This window comes from Mytilus trossulus, chromosome 9 (genome assembly GCF_036588685.1).
Source record: "Mytilus trossulus isolate FHL-02 chromosome 9, PNRI_Mtr1.1.1.hap1, whole genome shotgun sequence".
Classification (NCBI taxonomy): domain Eukaryota; kingdom Metazoa; phylum Mollusca; class Bivalvia; order Mytilida; family Mytilidae; genus Mytilus; species Mytilus trossulus.
In genome coordinates this window covers 23,801,075-23,821,552 of record NC_086381.1, presented here as the reverse complement: position 1 = coordinate 23,821,552, position 20,478 = coordinate 23,801,075, and the positions used below count along the sequence as shown (strand labels likewise).

The 20,478-nt window shown below is 31.6% G+C and overlaps 1 protein-coding gene across 1 annotated transcript in view; it reads left to right on the top strand.

Annotated features, from left to right (window-relative positions):
- The window catches only part of LOC134684402 (uncharacterized), a 40,127-nt gene extending 25,293 nt beyond the window's left edge, over positions 1 to 14,834 (top strand). Inside the window, exons 13-16 of the mRNA XM_063543686.1 lie at positions 10,321 to 10,599; positions 11,988 to 12,305; positions 13,109 to 13,427; positions 14,387 to 14,834. Of these exons, the coding sequence (XP_063399756.1) occupies positions 10,321 to 10,599; positions 11,988 to 12,305; positions 13,109 to 13,427; positions 14,387 to 14,834 (1,364 nt within the window). The remainder of the gene's footprint in view (positions 1 to 10,320; positions 10,600 to 11,987; positions 12,306 to 13,108; positions 13,428 to 14,386) is intronic.
- The last annotated feature ends 5,644 nt before the right edge of the window (positions 14,835 to 20,478 follow it).

Sequence of the window (20,478 nt, the reverse complement as noted above, 5' to 3'; positions counted from 1 at the left end):
ATTAATTTTGCTTCCAAAACCAATTGAGAAATTTGTAAGATGATACCAAAAACAACTTGAATTTAAGCAATGCTCTTAAAACTGCTTACTTACATAAAATAGAAGTAAAATTTTAAAAAAAATACTGAACTCCGAGAAAAATTCAAAACAGAAAGTCCCTTATCAAATGGTAAAATCAAATGATAAAACACACCAAACGAATGGATACCAACTGTCATATTACTGACTCGGTACTGGCATTTTCAAATTTTGAAAATTGGGGATTGAACCTGGTTTTATAGCGCTTAACCTCTCACGTGTATGACAGTCTCATCAAATTCTGTCATTTTCAACATCGATGCGTGAACAAAACAGACATAATAGGTAAAATTGTCAAAATATGGGTCCAGCAGGCAAATATCAATACTAATAAGTTATAATATTATTAATTCGTATTATTTAACAAATTTGATTCGTTTAGGCATAGTAACATGTTAAACTATATTTTCGAAGGTAGAGAGAAAACGGCGTATAGCAAAAAGCATATTGACCGGCAAAATGCATATCGCACGGTTATTTTTATAATATCTAAAATCCGATATACTTTGTGACGTCATGTAATGAATTTCAGGATATTGTTTAACGTTTTGAAACACATGATATAACTGTGATCAATAATTTGACGGAAAAAATCTTCAAATACATAAGATGTCAAAAAAAAGTAAATTAAATAACAACTCATATGTTGTTATTGTCAAGGAGACAAATTGATGTAATATTTATAAAATTCCAACAAATCTAAACGACGATTTTGATACAAATAAGGTCGGAAATTAATAATATAACAAATATAGCCTTTGTATGAGGTCAATACAGGATATATCGACCCAAAGAAGTATATCGGTCCTCAGTCAATATACTTCTTTCAGGTCAATATATCCTTGTATCGACCTCATACAAAGGCTATATTTGTATAATATTGATATTATAAAAACACCGCTATGATATTTTAAAAGTATCGCGTTGATATTAGAAATAATAGCATTTGTATATTTATGTATATAAGAAAAACACAGTACTTCAAATTTTACACGGACATAAACGTTTGCTTCTAGCTAACTTCTGAATGTATATTTAGACTCAATTGTTGTTTATATTTGAACAATAAGTTTTAAAGTTAGTATTTTCTTAATTTTTCTTTGCCGAAAACAACATTTTCCGCATGGAATGTCTGCATATTTACAATTGATATTAGACAATATCGCTATGTGATATAAGAAAAGTGTTTATCGATACGCTTCTTCCATAGACTGTGTAACATCAACATTCAAAACAAAAAACATTAAAACAAATTAAAAAGAAGAAAAAGCGATTTTGTAAATGAAGCCTTATACATGGGTTGCCTTTAAAAATGGGGATATAACAAGCACAGTATATGAATATTGCGTTAATATATATTATGTTATCATATACTTAGACTAAATAACATATAATTTTTACCGTATGATAATAACATTAAATTAATGTATATTCCATATTTTTCGAAATTGGTGCTTAGCGGGCTGATATGAAAAGTTTATCACATGGTTCGATTGTTACATGTATCACATGCCTTTCCGTAACGTTATTACATGGCATTCCGGTGACACTCGGCAAATTCCTGAAAATACACCTCAATGTTACGTTTTCAGTACAAATATTACAAAGTAGTGTACAAAACAATTATTTGAATACGGGAAAGTATATTATGTAAAATAATAATAATAAAAAAACAAAAAAAACAAAAAAAACAGATTATTAAATAACTGCATTTTTTTCTAAATTTTCCCGGAAACATAATTTAGAAAGTTATTTTAAAAAAAAAAGTTTACTTTTCTAAAGAATGTTCATTTTTTTATGTATATTGTTGAATTATTTTTTTTCTCGATTCGTCCATATTAAAAAACATTTTTTTCTCTCTGTTGAGGCATATAATAGAAAGATTTCATATCGAATGTATCAAATTTTGGTTCCGACGTCCTTGAACTTTTTACTCTTTGAACTTCTTTTCTGGAACCACAAAAAAGGATCAATATATGGATCTGTTTGTTTTTCTCTACTGTTGAAGCATATGATAAAAAGATCATAACATGTCATTTTTCATATCGCATGTATTATCAGCCCTCGGTCAATATCAGCCTTCGAGCCATGCGGCTCTTGGGCTGATATTGTACCTAGGGCTGATAATACGTGCGATATGAAAAATGCCATGTAATAATCTGATATTATCAGAAATTAAAACCATAATAAATATAGTAAATATTGTAATACACATACTTATGCAAATAAATAGTTTTGAAATCTGTCGATACCTACATTGTGACATTTCACAAGGTCGTGTTTTTGTCTAACTGTTAATTCGTTATTGGCTATCAGTAGCTTCAAGTACTTTCAAATCTGTACTTTGAGTCATGTTCTTCTTTTCAGGATGTACACATAAGGAGACAAACATTTCTTAAATTAAACTGTTTTTTCTCAACCTGATTTTTGAATTTATATGACTGTACAGAAGTAATTGGTGTAGAAAAAAATTAAATGGTAGTGAACTTCTTGTTTTGCTACGGCCCTTCGTTGTTGATTTTTGTTTGACCTTTTTTTCTTTCGTAAATTGTTTTGTTGTTTATTATGCTGTTATTTTACTTAATCGAATTCATTCATATTTCATATTTTGAGCCTATTAACGACAGCTATATGATATGGAGTTTTCTACTTGTTGAAGGCCATACACTTGCCTATAATTGCTATACCAACTTCAACTATATTGTTTTATAACACTCCAGAGAGCGGTTCGATAAAGTTGCTCCACTTGTTTATTTCGCTCTCCTGTCAATTCATGTAATTTTGCTACCTCGAATGGTAGACGATACAAAGATGGGTGTCGTCAAGAAAGGTACGATAAAAGGAATCACCTAGGAATTAGACGATCACCATTGGTATAGGTGAGTTGTTTAATAGTTTTTGCATTGGGATAAATGCATGTTTTGGATTAATTCATAATCAGGAATAGCTGGGAAGGAATTGCTACGTGAACCCGGAATGGCCTGGACGAATTTCAAAAAATAATCTAGAGACGATCGTTCTGAGTGTGCCACCTACACATTCAAACGTGTACACAAGCACAGTATTCCCTATCTATGTAATGTGTTTTCATAATTATGTGATACAGAGCAAAAAAAAGCAGCAGTTTTTTGTGTCGTGCTGTAAAGCGTTCAGGGGAGATAATGGTATTTTTCACGGTGTGTTTGGTAGGTTTGTTACATTGTAACATTATATAATACACACTCATAAAGTGGATTAAAAAAGCCTCTCACATTCAATTAACTGAATTTCAATTATTCTATTTACCGTAGTGCTAATCTATAATATAAGACTTCGGAGGTTCATATCACTATTATTCAACGTTTTTATATCGGATTTTTTTTTAATATTGTTATTAAACGGTGCATGATAAAAAAAATTAAAAAAATCCGATAAAACTGTTGAATATTAGTGATATGAACCTCCGAAGACCAATGAAACATTTGATTTGATTTGAAAACATTGCCAATTAAGTAGGATCTTGTGGTTTCGTAGACATAATTGATAATTCAACATTTTCGATTTATATTCTAGTATATTTAATAACATGTTTATATTTTGTGACGCATCTGATGTCCAATGCCATGTCCGAGAAAGAGCTCTTAGTTCCGATCCGTTTGTACGGGGAACATGTGGTTGTAACTGAGAGGAAAGGGTACAAGATGCTTATCTGGGATTCCAATTTGAACTAAAGAAAGCAATATATAAAGATATATTGGAGAAATAATCTATATGAATAAAGATATGCCACAAAAGGAACTTCTTTTTTTATATACAGAATTTGTCAAACGTATCCATACCAGAAGAGATGTGAATGCATCCTTCATACCCTTGTAATACTGATGGTAATAATTTATATAATTTCTGAGATGATATAGCAGTGCCATTGGTTTCCCCTGGTCTCATTCTACAAAGAACTTGATCATTTGAAATCTTTTTTTTTAAATTGGAGCCCTGTTAAAAAAGAGTTAAAAGAGATTAAGCTTAATTTTCGTTATTTTTTAGAATCATCATTTTTTTTCTAAATGAAACAGGTTGTACATTCTACATAAAACATGCCAGTCAACCGTAAATATTAACACCCAAAAAAGGTCTTTTAGTTAGTATATTCATTTGTCAACTTACAGAATATGTCAAAGGTTTAAGCATCCCAACCATTACCATGTGACTTGAGTTTTTGATTTGTCAATATCAAGCAAACTCGATATTTTCCATAACATCATAATAGTTCCGTTTTATTATTAAAAAAACAACGGACTAACTCTTGTACAAAACTGTAACAGATTATCAAAGACTGTCTAGTAAATACAATGTTAACCTAAGCACCTGTTCTTAAAGCACCGTCTTAGCAACGGCTTGGTTGATTGTAAGTGTTTGGTGCAGAGACTTAAGACTTGAGACAATAGCATGGAGGTCAGTATGTATAAGAACAACGTTTTCAAGAATATAGATGGATTCGAGCGGGGGGGAGCTTTAGTCGGGAAAATATGTTTGATTTAACATACGGAAACACTGTATCAATGAATGGAGCGAGCTCTTCTAAGCTCAGTCAGTGCCCTCCCCCTTTGATCTGCCACTTAATATTGGTTTGAATAGTGCGATGGAAGTCTTCAAATGTATATATATATATATATATATATAACTCGTCTAAACATCAACCCAACAATGTTAGATCTGTAAATTTGCTTTCGCAAATTTTTGGTTCTTCCCTCGCCGGGATTCGAACCCATGCTACTGTGATATCGTGACACCAAATCGCCTGCACTGCAGCCGTCCCGCTAGACCACACGACCACCTGGGCTCTCAAAAAAGAGCTTTCGGTGGCCATATGTTACCTTTCCACGTCAGTTTTAATCTAGCGGCGTACTACAGTACATGATATATAAGGCATGAAGATGTTATTGTTACAGATCAGCTAAATTATCTTTAGTAAAGGATCCTACAAATTAATGTAAGATACAGTCACAGAAAATAATTATATTCATAAGTACGTCTGAGTCAGTGACAACCCTACAACAGATGTATCCATCGGATCGCCATCAATGATGGTGATACATGGCTGTGTACATAATGTATTTGAATAACTAACAAAAGAATTAACAACGGGACAGTTATTTACGTAAAAATCTATAATACAATCGAGTATTTATTTGATAAACTATATTTTGTGATGTTATGCTATTGTTTCAGAAAAAGGGAGAAGGTTTGGATCCATGAAACCGTTTAATCCCGCTGCAAATGTTTGCACCTGTCCTAAGTCAGGAATCTGATGTACAGTAGTTGTCGCTTGTTTATGTAATATATATGTAATGTATATGTTTCTCGTTCCTCGTTTTGTTTATATAGATTAGACCGTTGGTTTTCCCGTTTGAATGGTTTTACACTAGTAGTTTTGGAGCCCTTTATAGCTTGGTGTTCGGTGTGAGCCAATGCTCCGTGTTGAAGGCCGTACTTTAACCTATAATGGTTTACTTTTTAAATTGTTACTTGGATGGAGAGTTGTCTCATTGGCACTCACACCACATCTTCCTATATCTATATAATAAAATTGAGTCTAATGTAAAACTTTTGAATAAGTAAAGACTATTAATGTCTTGCAAATTTCGACTGAAGGTAAACTATTAAAGGGGCACTAGCTACGAGATGCATAAAAATTTAAAGTATGATTTGTTTTTTGTTTAATCAATAATAAAAGTGAAAAAATGGAATAATAATTCGCTTTAAGCAGCCAAAATGGTTCAATTTTTGTCAAATTAAGCTTAACAATATTGATAATGACTGATTCACTTTCAAGTGAATTAGTCGACCTCATTAAATCCGTATTCATGTGAACTTAACTAGAGATGGACAACGCATTCTTTGTACGTATACTGTTTACTTAAGGGAAAGGAATGTCAACATTGAAAGTGAAACAAAGGTAAATCATTTGATATTGATTCGATCCATTAAAAATATTTCTTCTACATGTAAAAACGACAAGAAACATATATATTTTAATCTATAAAATAAAATTAAACAGACCTATAAAAATCCAAATGCACGTGTTGGCTTAATCTATTTATATCTAATCATTAATATATTTGTGTTTACATCGCTTATATGGTCATCTGAGGTCAACTCGATATTTACTTAGACAGAGTCTAGACTAAAATACACACGAAACGAAACTACATATTATTGACCCTATGCTCTGTTAACTGTTTATTTCACACTTTTGATAGTTTAGATAAATGTTTTACATTGTTATAAATAAATATGAAATTTGAGTCAAATCGGTGACCATGAATTTGACAGCTAGTGCCCCTTTAAGAAAAGAAAAAGATATAAAACTAGCTGACAGGTAACTGCGAGTACTCTCAGATCTGTTCATTGTGTCTTTTTGTGTCGTGATGTATAAGTACCCGGCCACGTCCACTTTTATTTTTAGTCTATCTGATGAATTAAGCCTTTTTCAACTGATTTTTATAGTTCGTTTCTTATGTTGTACTGTTATACCACTGTCCCAGATTAGGGGAGGGTTGGGATCCCGCTAACATGTTTAACCCTATTGACTTTCAACCAACAATACGGTAAGGTTCACGTTTAATGGTCGCACATTTTCTTTGAATTTTGAAACTGATACAACTTGAAAAACAAACAGTATTATTTATTTACTCACATGAAACAAATCGGGATGTGGTATTCAGTACGTAGGAGAAACTGTGCGATATTATAAACGCACTCCAGAACATCTGTATCGTTTTAAAAGGCCCACTAAATTCAAAAGTATCATTTACCAACACCTTAAGAAGCACAATTATCCTTTTAAATATTTAGCAGCTCAACCTTTAGAAGAAGTAAATAAGCAGCCTGGTGAATCTCATTCAAAGTTTGTACGATCACTGAAAATAATTGAATTAAATTGAATTAACAAATCACAGACAGTCTACCCTCTCGGTCTTAATGATAACATCATCGAAATTGGTAAAATATCTAGAACCGATTCCGTTTACATTTTGGATATAGTTTCTAAAACTGTTCGTAAAAACCGTTCTTACGGTCGTAGAACAAATCGCAACCAAAGAAAATTTCGGACCAATCATACCTATATTTCGGACCTAATTTCTATTTAAAAAAAACAACGGCAGACATTATCTGTTAACCAAACTCTGTTCATTACCGATTAATAAGTTAAATCAAATTTTGGAGGATTGCAACACAATTTCATATAGCAGTCCAAAGTATGAAATTGCTCAAATTACTATGGCATATTATTATTCTAAACTATTTCCCAAAATTGATCGCCGTGAAGATCATAAAAACATTTTATTAAAATAAAGTATGTCAATAAAGGTTTTGATTTTGTAAATATCGCCGGTATATTTAACGACCATTCTGTTAAAGAACAAGTTCCTGGATATTTTGACAATACTGAGCTACCTCTTATTTGTAATATTTACAAGAAATCTATCCGGAAATTTGTGTTTAATTATAGTCAATTGTGTAAAGATGTTAATATCAGTGAAAATACACCTACTCCATGTTATTGTAGTAATTCCGAATATATTTATGGACCCATTTCCCATGTCATAACAGGAGATCTAAACATCGTCCAAGACCGAGAGTTAAAATAATTCCTCAGTGAAGGACCTAAATATCGTCCCCGTCAATTATTAATTGGAATGAGTGTCGTAATATCATTCACGACTCACTCCATTCTTACTGTATGAAATGGATAAAACGGGAAAAAGCTGACAAAAAATCTTCGGACTCTTTTTTTAATTCAATAATGAAGATAGTTGATATACGTATTCAACATTTTAAAGAACATTTTACTATTAACAATAACAACAATAAACCTATTTCTCGTATGAAACATAAACTAAAAGAACTAGCCAAGGAATTTGTTTTTGTCCCGGCCGATAAAGCTGCTAATAATATTATTATTGTTTGACGTAAATTTTACATTGAGGTTCTGAAAAAAGAAATCACCAATTCACCAACATTCCAACTGACTCATTTTCAGAAAAAGACATCTGTAACAAACATAAACTTTTAACTACCGCTTTACAAGCAGAGACAAATACAATGAAAGTCCCAACTATGTATTGGCTGCCGAAGCTACACAAAATACCTTACAAATATAGATTTATTTCGTCTTCAAGCCATTGTTCAACTACTAAATTGTCTATTATTCTTACCAGCACACTTGATACAATTAAAAACCTGATAATAAATTGTTCGAATAAGGCATTCGAAAATAGTGGAATTAATTACTTTTGGAGTGTCAAGAACTCGTTGGAAGTACTTGATAAATTGCATGCTTATATTGGTGATTTTGAATCTGTTCAAAGTTTTGATTTTTCTACCCTGTATACCACATTGCCTCACATTCTTATTAAGAAAAAATGCACACGCCTAATTAAATGGGCATTTAAAAAGTCAGAATGTGAATTTATATGTTCAAACTCTTTTAGGTCATTTTTTAATAGCAATAAACAAAAAAAACTATGTCAATTGGACATGCTTTGATACTACATGTATATATGCCCTTGAATTTTGACTAGATAACATATTTGTTCGCTTTGGGGTTTCCGTATACTGTCAGATTATCGGAATTCCAATAAATAAATAAAAATAAATAAATAAATAAATAATCTTTATTTCAAGAGGATGATCCCATTAGTTAAAACTAATCTTCCTGAGAGTCCTCAAAATAATAATAACATAGTTATAAGTACACACAGTATTATGGGGACCAACTGTGCACCACTTATTGCAGACCTGCTTTTGTATTGTTATGAGTTACAATTTATGACAAAAATAAGCAAAGACCCATTGAAACATTATCTGATAAACAAATTTAATAATACTTATTGATATTTGGATGATATTGTGGCTCTCAATAATGACGACTTCAGTATGTATATTAAAGAAATTTATCCTGTTGAACTTACCTTAAATAAAGCTAATACTAACAATGACCACTGCCCTTTCCTCGATCTGGATATCTATATCACTAACGGAAAGCTGAATACTAAAATTTATGATAAAAGAGATGATTTTTCATTTCCTATCGTTAATTATCCGTTTTTAGATGGTGACGTTCCTTTGTCACCATCTTACGGTGTTTATATATCTCAAATTGTACGATTCGCTCGTGTATGTAACATTTTTTTAGATTTTAACGAGAGGAATTTATGTACAATTTATTACTGAAAAATTATTACACCAGGGTTTTCGATATCGCAAACTAGTCAAAACATTTACTAAATTTTATCATCGGTATAAGGACATCATTCGTAAATATAGCTCAACATGCATACTTCTTATACATTTAGGTATTTCACATCCAATTTTTTATGGAAATATTCTTTATAAAGCACAAAGGTGTCAGTATTCACCTCAGAAACTAACAAAACCTTTGAATAGACTTATTAAGAAGGGATATAGTTACGATACTGTTGTCAGGTCATTAAAGTTTGCATATTTTGACGTTAAAATTGATTCACTTATAGGGTTTTTGCATCGGAACTAAACACGTTTATTAAAAAAACAGTTGTTGGCATGACACGGGTTATGTTCTTCTCATATATGTTATGATGGTATGATACTAAACCCCTAACGAGAAGGATTGGGCCTGATGTTCATATGATGAAATTATTATCTATCAGTCAGTTTTATTGAAGTCTGGAGCTGGCATGTCAGTTAACTGCTAGTAGTCTGTTGTTATTTATGTATTATTGTCATTTTGTTTATTTTCTTTGGTTACATCTTCTGACATCAGACTCAGACTTCTCTTTAATTGAATTTTAATGTGCGTACTGTTATGCATTTACTTTTCTACATTGGCTAGAGGTATAGGGGGGAGTGTTCAGATCTCACAAACATGTTTAACCCCGCCGCATTTTTACGCCTGTCCCAAGTCAGGAGCATCTGGTCTTTGTCAGTCTTGTATTATTTTAATTTTGATTTCTTGTGTACAATTTGGAAATTAGTATGGCGTTCATTATAACTGAACTAGTATATATTTTTTTAGGGGCCAGCTGAAGGACGCCTCCGGGTGCGGGAATTTCTCGCTACATTGAAGACCTGTTGATGACCTTCTGCTGTTGTTTTTTTCTTTGGTCGGGTTGTTGTCTCTTTGACACATTCCCCATTTCCATTCTCAATTTTATTTATATATGAAAATACGTACATGTACTGATTTTATATAATATTATAATGTATTTTTACTTTTTATAGAGGAAAGGAAACTTCAGTTGGTGAAATTCTTGCTTGAAAGGGGTATACATGTAAATGCTGTTGATAAGTTTGGAAGATCTGCACTGTTCTTGGCTGTTCAAACAGCAATCGATTTTCATGAAGCCACAGATGACCTTGAAGAAACATACGAAATCAACTATTCATCAGAAAAATATTATGCATCTAAGGAAATTATATCCGAGCTGTTACAATATGGAGCAGATATCAATTTACAGGATGATTCCGGAAACACTGTTTTAACAACGTTCTGTCGTTTGGGTTTGTTTTTTTACCATACTATTCATTATTTATAAAATAAAGGCTTATATGATGAATGATAAATATAATAGAAATAAAGATGACGATGACTACGATGATGACATTGTTCATAATATTTCGTATATATACTTCTGCTCAAGATATGTCACTAAAATTTGGTATTGATTACACCGTTTTGAGAACTACAAAAATACAGATTATTGAAAAAAGAGTGATAAAAAGAAAGTAATATTTCAAGTAAATTATCCTTTCCGCAAGTGCAAACTGAGGTACACAAATATAGTCCTCTCTGGAAATGCCTTCATTCTAAATATTAGGGTCTAAGTCAGCGGTTTCCATACGCCAGTTTCTTCCTTCTTATATATATCGTACAAAAGTTTGGTTTTTTTTGTGTGTACGTATATCAGGCCATCAGTTTCTCATTTGATATGTTTCATATTTGTCATTTTGGGGCCTCTTATAGCTAACTAGCTAATATACGGGTTTAATGTGTGCTCATTGTTGAACGCCTTACGGTACAGAACATGTCTTCTATTTTATATTTTAATACAGGTCTTGCGTTTTGATTTTTGATGTGTTTTATACTTTTATATTTGCTTCTTACAAATGAGAATGTTGAAAGTGCATAAAGGAGGCCCCTCATGGGGGGTGCTAGTAATCACATAATCACCATTTCTTTTGCCAATATAATCACATAATCATTAAATATTTGCTTATCTTTAGTAATCAAATAATCATAAACTAAAAATACAGTCCTAGGTAATCAAATAATCATGAAATATTTGGCTTAATAATCAAATATTCATTAAAAAAACGGCCAAGTAATCACATAATCAAAAAACCCATGAGGGCCCTCATAAAGCATTAAACATGATAAAGTTGGAGTTATCATGGTTCCTTTTAAAACTATGAGGTCAACTTGAATCGATTGACGATTATTATGGTTACGGAATATTCGCATCTCATGTGGAATTTGTTGAAACTACAACGGTGTCTTCTTTTCCAATTTTGACATTTTAAACTATTACCTCAAAACGTCCGTTGCAATATGCAAAGTTTTCTTTGATTCTCATATCGCTCAGTCCTCGATTTTCCGCATGAAAGGTTTTCTGCATTTGTTAATTTTTTGGTGGTATTTTCAAGTTTTTGGTTACGTAGTGGTCAGTTCTTTTCCTAACTTATGATTGTGTAAAGGCTTCTCTCTTCTATCACGTTTTCAAGGCGACAGAAACGTGTACACAGTAAGATATAAGTATCTTCTGTTTGAATGACGCCTTTTGCCTTTTTTAAATTATCTTTAACTGTCACAATAAAAAAATCCAGATTATACTTAATATCATTTAATCTTCCAACATGAACCCAAATCAATAATTCTTCTTTGTTTCCAGGAATGGATGCAGGTATAGGAGAAGCTCTTATGCAAGCAGAGGTTGACCTACGGTTATGCAATGACACGTTCTGTATACACTACGCGATAAACAACAGATCTTTATCAAGAAGGAAAACAAAATGGGTAAACTTTGTAGTTATGCTTTTGGAAACTGGAGCGTCTCCAAATAAGTTTAAAGAAATCTCAAATTTGGTGGAAGTAACTGTACAAGGACATGCTCGCCTAGTAGACGAAATTTTGAAGAACGGAGGGGACGTAAACTACGCAGATAAATATGGCACGAAAAGAACTGCTTTACATTATGCCTGTATTTTAAGTAAGATATTAAAAACAAGAAAAAATATATTACGCACATATTCTGACAGAAGTCAGGGTTATAGTCATGATTTTCTTTTATTGTACCTTATTTTCTTGTGGTAATAAATATTATTTGAATGTGGACACATTATAAGAAAATGCCTGTTATTTATAATTTTCATTTTTTTATTGAGTTCTTCATTGGTGTTATTTATTTGAATTATCAAATTTATCAAATTATTATAAGCGATAGGTATGGCTGAACTTTTAAAAGCTTATTAAGCAAGTTGTTAGTGTATGTAAACAGTATTACTGCTGATAACACGTTTGGTGATTTGCATTGTCTTAACTGTTTTTATTATTCTTGGAATACCAGGATATTGTTTTGATTCATATCAAAATTATAAAAATGTTCGATGAAATAAAATGTAAATGCAGAAAATTCTAACGTTTGTCAACAATGATAGAACACATATATAACGTATATATAATTCTTTTTGATTCATTGAAGAAAATACAAGATGTGTAAATTATACATGCACTTTAACTTCGTACTATATTTGTCCCTTTTAACATTTTTTTATTCGAGCCTCACTGATGAGTTTTTTGTAGACTAAACGCGCGTCTAGCCCAAATACAAAGTTTCAACCCTGGTATCTGTGATTAGTTTATATAGATACTATATACTTTGATATGTGTCTGCTGTCGACTATTACACTTACATTTTCAATCTAAGAGGATACATTTATAAATAATTGTATCGACTGTTAATGCATTCATTTGTAAAAATTACACATTTATCATTTTTATTTGTATTTATAGAGAATCCAAAGGAACGGGATGTCATAATCCGCACACTTGTAAAATACGGTGCAGACCTTAATCATCCATCAATCACCGGAGAAAAACCACTAGATACTTTGATGAAAAGTATTATATATGATATTGCGGAGCATGGTGTTGTATCATTTGATGACCCATCTTGTCTTAAAGTAGAAATTGATTTGTCTCTATTTAACCTCTTCGTCTGTGGAGGGTGTGATTTAACTCCATTCAAAGATCTAAAAAATGATATAGACTTATATCATCGGCTGATTAGAGGCACCAACTACAAATGGTCAAATAGTTTGATTGGAGAAAGGTAAGTTTACATGATTTAATAAATGTTTGGGTATTTTGTTCATTAAGAATTTAGATAGTCATCAAAACAATTATATTGTTATAATACGATTCCATGTTGGTGGAAAGTGACGTTGTTTGTTTTTGTGTGCTATTCAAGATATTCCCTTATCTGTATGTTGTATGCGTTTTGTTTATGGATTTGCAGTTCAATTCAAATTCTGACATTCAAATGGATAATCACACAAAGACAAAAAAAGGGAAAAACACAAAACCTACCGAATACAAGTTTGCTTTAACTATTGACTCAACTGCAATATTCATTTGCGACCATAAATTGCGCTAATAACTGTCTTAGAGCGCGTGAAATCACGATTAATCCCTACATAACCGTACCTATAAATCACTGGTTGTCGGTTTTTTTAAAATCTCATCCCCCTAACTAGTAGGACGCCCAACGCTTTGGCCAACATGGGTACTATCAGTTTACATCTACTAATGAAATAACCGATATTAATACTAGCAACGCAATGGGATGTGGATTTGCAAACCGCGGGAAAATGGGTTTTAAAAAGAAGCCTTATTACTAGGTTAACTCCGAAAAGTCGTGGATAATGTGACTTAGCAGTTCAGACATTGTCTGCCTGTCCCGAGCTTTTTTGCAGGATAATGAACGTCCTTTGTAACATTCAAGAGCATGATACAGTTGACAAATGTGATATTTAAATAAGTAAATAAAATGTATAGTTGCACAAAAGAGTGTATTACCGGTAATTAATATATGCAATTTGTATTTATTTGTAATAAAATTTCATCGGTGTCTTGACTAAGACGATTGGACGATTTAATAAATGACATACTATTGATGTGTAATTATTAGTAATTTGTATCTGTACACGTTTTGGTTTTGTCTCATGAATTTTTGTAATAAATTTTGTTTTTGTTTTACATCCTTAGTCTGAATTTATCTTTCTTTGACAGCATGTACTTCACTGAGAGATCACGCTTTAATTTTGAAGAATCGGTTCTACTCACATTATTAAAGACAGGATTATTTAATACCGCTGAAAATCTCATTCGAAGCGGTTGGAAAGTAGACAGTGAGAAATGGTTCAATACTATGACCATCTCAGAATTTAACGTTTCAATCATTGAGATATGCGGAAAAAAAGCAACACCAGATGTACGAGATTCTAAAAATCAATTCCTGAATTTTGTTAGCAACGAACTTATTTTTAATGGACCAAAACCTTTGTCTATATTGTGTAGAAAAGTAATAAGACATCATCTTGTAACATCATCAAGAGGGGCAGAAATTGAGACAAAGATCAACACACTTCCTATCCCGTCGAAGATAAAATCATTCCTTGCCTTGAGGGATTTTCTCCAAAGTAAAGAAATAATTAAACTTGGAAACAAATACAGGTAAAACGATACTCGTTTCTGAACGGGATACTCATTAAAAGCAGTAATTGACATGAATACGCTCGTTATATTAAATTAACTCTGTCAAAGTTAATGGACGTTATTATAAGGGTTCATCTAAAATATATTTATATCTATAATCTCAAAATTGCATGATAGCAACATTAATTTGGTGCTCCAGATAAGCATTTGTAATTCATTTTACGTCTAAAGTTTACAAACAATTCGTAAAGGAACTAAAAAATACCAATGTCGATGCCCCGGTAAAGATTACTAGTAGTATAAAGTTACAACATATTTGCTTCCGTTGAACTTCAATTTCATTTGATATGCTTTATGCACGACAAAATGTGTTTCCATTTTTCACTTAACTGGACACAATTATAAAAAAAAATAAACAAAAATACCGAACTCTAAGGCAAATTAAGTATAGCACTATATGGGTTCGGTCCCCTAAATTTAAAAAAAAGGAAGACGAGGGAATGATCATTAATTTGAACACGTCAAATTAATTCTCATGGATTACGGAATTATGGATACCAATAACATTAAATTGACTTTTTCTTTAAATGTTTCTAGTTCTAAGTAACATTATCAAGACGTTCATGAATCTTCTAGCTGCTAATTTGTCAACAAAATATGGAAATAAAACATAACATTGTTTGTCAGGAATTATATTGTTTGAGATATTGATAAAAGAATAATATATTCTGTCAAATAATTATTTTGTTTACTATGAATTGGCTAACAATGTTGTTACTACTGAGTTTTACACGACGTTCCTCATAACAAGACGATTTCGACGACTTCAACGAAGGTTTCAAGCGAACAAGTTGATAATTAACAAGGGCAATTTATTGTTGTGAATTTGGTTATTGATTTTGGTTTGTCTGAAAATGCATAGTTTTACAAATAAAATTCAAAGTGGTCGTATACATATTCTTTTTTTTTAAGAATATTAATGTACATGAGTTGTCAGTCTTTCTAGGTCATAATTGACAATTGTTCTGTTGGCAGCAGTTTGCATTATTGAATCATACATTAATTTCCAAATTTACACAAATATTTTTTTTTATATAAAGTAGCTTTTGAATTATATTCCCTTATTTTTTTGTAATCATTAAATACTTCTTTTGTGGATTTTCTTTCCGTTTCCGTTTCCTTCCTATATTTTATCATTTTTCGATGCTTTCTTTGTCACACAATATCTAACAGACTAAACATTTACTAATTTCCGTTGTCATTCTGTTCTTACATTGTAGATGTACCCATATTTACTATATACTTCCACCAATTTAATTTTGAATCTATAGTGAATCACAGGAAACTGGATTTGAAGCAATATCCAAAAGACCAATGATTCTGTTATAAAGAGTACCCAAATTACATCCATAAACATCCTTAAATATCGAGTTACAATTTTTTGATATTATTTTTTCCAATATTTGGAAACAAATGAAATAATTCCATACTTTCTATTCATTTTTGGATATATTGATGCGTGTAAAGATAGGCGAAACATACCAAAGGGATATTCAAAAATAAACTGACAACGTCGTGGCTTGAGGGAGCTCGCTTTTCAGTTTCAAAGTAATTAACTTTTCAAAACACTAGCTTATATTGATATGAAATTAATAAAGGAATCCCAAAAGCAAAAAAAATAAATCAAGGTCACCGTGTTCGAGATATGAGCCATTGAAATTTTGGCGGGAAAATATCCTCTCTTGACTTTTCATAGCTGTATCATTGACAAGTTAAAGTTCTCAAAAACTGTTAAAAAGTAATTAAAATTTTATAAGACTTTAACAGATGGCTCATCATTAATTTATACATGTTTAAGAATTTCAAAAAGAAAAATGGGGTCACCGGGAAAATTTATTCAAGGCATTTAAATGGATAAAACCAGAGGATTCCGAAAATCTGACAAAAAATCCAAAACATGACAAGCCAGCTTCCTTAACAGAAGACCATAAAATGAACAAGTCGAAATTTAAAAAAAATGGAATAGACGGGGCAACCCGAACCCCGTCAAAAAAATCAGACATGATATTACGTGCTCTGGAAGAGTAAGCATATTCTGCTTCACATTTTACACCGGTTTTAATAAATGAAAAAACGAATTAGAAATAGATTATAATTTTACCAAATATATACATCAACATTTAAAACTGAATAAACTTAAAATGTTTAGATTGAAATTAATAAGTTGCTGTTTACCGAATAGAGAAAATCTCTACAAATGAAAAATAGAGGTTTTGTCAACTTTGTCAATTTAAAGACACGTATCAACACTTTTTTTTATCGAAAGTAAATTTCTCAAAGAATTTTGGGAAATCATTAATAAAATCTTATCTCAAATGAATTTTAATAAAAACATCAACTCAAAAGATATGGTAATAGTCTACAAAATAATAGATAATGAGTATATCGGATGCAATATAATTCTGACAATTGTAGAATTTTCTATTTACAAATCATACTATGTATCCAATCAGAGAAATAAATCTACTGATGTATTCACTCTTTAAATCTGAATTTGACGACTACGTAAGATTCTACAATCTACAAAATATACTACAGTCCAAGTACTACATACTTTAATTTCTCCAAAAGTAAAACACTTTTAAGATATTTCTAGGATACTTCAATTAATATGAATAAAAAAATGACTCACCTAATATGTTTAAAATCGATATAAAAAATAATAAATAAAGTCGCCAAATTCAAAATACATCCTTTAAGGTTCATATGGACCCTACGGCTATAGTGGTCGTATTTTTACCTGAAAATTTATTCTGAGTACAGTCAAACATGTGCATCTGGAAAAGTTTTAAGGCACAGCATTCCGTAGATAATTAGATTTCAAACGCATTGTATGATTTAGAAAATTCATAACTTAACTGGATTTTGCCGTGCACTTTTGTGCGATCCTGCAGAAGGTGATTAAATTAACAAACAGTTGAGATTCCCTTGATATGGTCCACTCAGGTACACAGTTTAAAACACCAATTATTGTCCGGTACCTATTGTCTATCTATTGTCCATGTCAATCAATATCACTTATAGTTGAGCGGCAGAAAGGACAGTTTTAGATATTTAAGTTACCTAAATACCTCATGGAATTTTAATAGCTCATTGGAAAGCTGAAATCGTGAAGTTTTTGAAAATATGTGTCGTAAATATAAAATCTGGTACAATTATACCGAAAATTAAGGTCAAAGATCATCACTTTGAAACAATACCATTGATATTTTTTTCAGAATCAATAATCTATTCAATAAATTATATGAGTAGTATTACGTGGAAATGCGTTAGTTCATACAAATCTTTTTCCTATTTGCATAGGATGCCAGAACAACGGTAAAATTAACTATTTGAAGGTAGTTCGTGGTATACAAATAATGAAGCCTAACAAAAAAAAACAGTAACAGAATAACCTTGATATTTGACGTCGACAAATAGCAATTCTTGAATACTTTAGGATAAAAGTTATCCATAGAGTATCCGAAATGCATATTTTATAAATCAAATTGGATGTGCAGTCATGTTAAATTTCCTATCAGTTTTCAAGGATTCGACATGTCACTATAGGTTTTCTTAAAATGAATTCCAACTATCTCAATACAAGATACCATTTAATATAATATAGTTATTGGAGTGATATATTACTCAATAAGTGCAAGCGTGTTGTAAAACAAATTGAAAAAATGCGACATGACCGTTTTGGTATCTATGAAGAGTTTATTTTCATACCAGTTGAAGCGTCCAAAAAATTAAAGCAAATTAAAATAAACTTACCAAATATTATCATAAGACCTATTTTTTTGTTATTTCATCTGTGTCATCAGCTATGTCGACTGATTCTGCCTGGACATTGTTACAACTACCTAAATTTTGATAAAAACATAAATCAATCCAAGGAGGACCCCGGTCTTTGCAAACACATGTTGTCTGGCATGCTTTGTTCCCCTTACACGGACAAACTAGAATTTGCAGAAAGTCGGAAGCCGTCTGTACCTGAAAGAAAACTGACTTTAACTTGTCATTTTGCGCAGTTTTCCAACAAAAAGCATATGGGGAGATTATAATTTGGATTGACTAAATTTCAAATTGGAACAAGTTGTTCGGTATAATATCTAGACAGTTCATGTGGCACGACAGATCCCTCTCTGCATAATATTCTACGAATAACCCACAACATATCTGGAGTCTGACCGATTGGATATGTGCAAGTGTTAAATAGTTCAAGTGCATTTTAACGTCGCGATGGTTCGCCCCTTATTTTTGGTTTTGTAAAGGGTACGCACTCCATCAGCGAGGATATTCTTATAGACATAAGATTTGTCCTGTTTCCGTTCAAACTGTTGTCTGATACTAAATCCGAGTGTTCCATGTAGAACTGAATTTTGGTATATAGCACGCGCCATCGAGTGAATAAAGATTTACCGGAATTTGATGATCGCTGTCATGAGTTTCTTTCGCAGATAATTGTTAGTGAACAAGATGTACTTGATATTATTTCTACGCTTGATCCAAATAAAGCGGTAGGACCAGATATTGTTAGCAACAGAATGTTACTTGCTGTTAGAAATGAAATTTCAAAACCATTATGTTTACTTTTTAATAAATCACTTCATGAGAGAGTATTTCCCGATCAATGGAAAATTGCATATGTTATTCCATTATTCAAAAGTGGTGACAAATCACTACCTTCTAACTACAGGCCTGTCTCCTTATTGTCATGTGTGAGTAAATTATTAGAAAAAATTGTTTTCAAAAATATTTTTAACCATTAACATAAAAATAAACTGTTGTATAAGTATCAATCTGGATTTATTCCAGGATATTCCACTACGCACCAATTAATTGAACAAAATTTTATTGGCGCTAAATGATAAGCTAGTTACTAGCATTACATTTGCTGATATAAGTAAAGCTTTTGATACGGTTTGGATTAAGGCTTTACTATACAAACTTAAAAAAATATGGTATAAAAGGAGACTTGCTGTGTTGGTTAAAAAGCTACCTATGTAGCCGATCTCAGAAAGTTGTCTTAAAAGATTCACTTTCAAAATTTGGAAAATTAAACGCCGGTGTGCCTCAGGGTTCGGTATTAGGACCTTTATTGTTTTTGATATATATTAATGATATAGCTGATGGTTTTTCTGGATTTGGGAGGCTTTTTGCAGATGACACTTCAATAGGTCATACTGCTCCTAATGAATCCATTTTAAAAAATTTAATCACTACAGATCTTGTTTACTTAAATGCGTGGTCAAACAGATGGCTAGTGAAGTTTAACCCAAATAAAACTGATATTGTGATATTCAGTATGAAATCTATACATAGTAATTTTTCTTTTGATTTTGATGGCACTACATTAGAGCCAGTTCATACGCATAAACATCTTGGTGTCATATTTAGTAGTGATTGTAAATGGAGTAAGCATGTTGATAAGCTGATAGAAAAAACTTCCAAGCAGCTTAATGTTTTACGAAAATTAAAATTTAGACTTAAGAGGGAATATTTGGAAAAAATTTATATGACTTTTATTCGGCCAATTTTGGAGTATTCGTCAGAGGTATGGGATAACTGTGGACAAAAAAATTCTGATCGGTTGGAAAATATCCAACTCGAGGCTGCTCGAA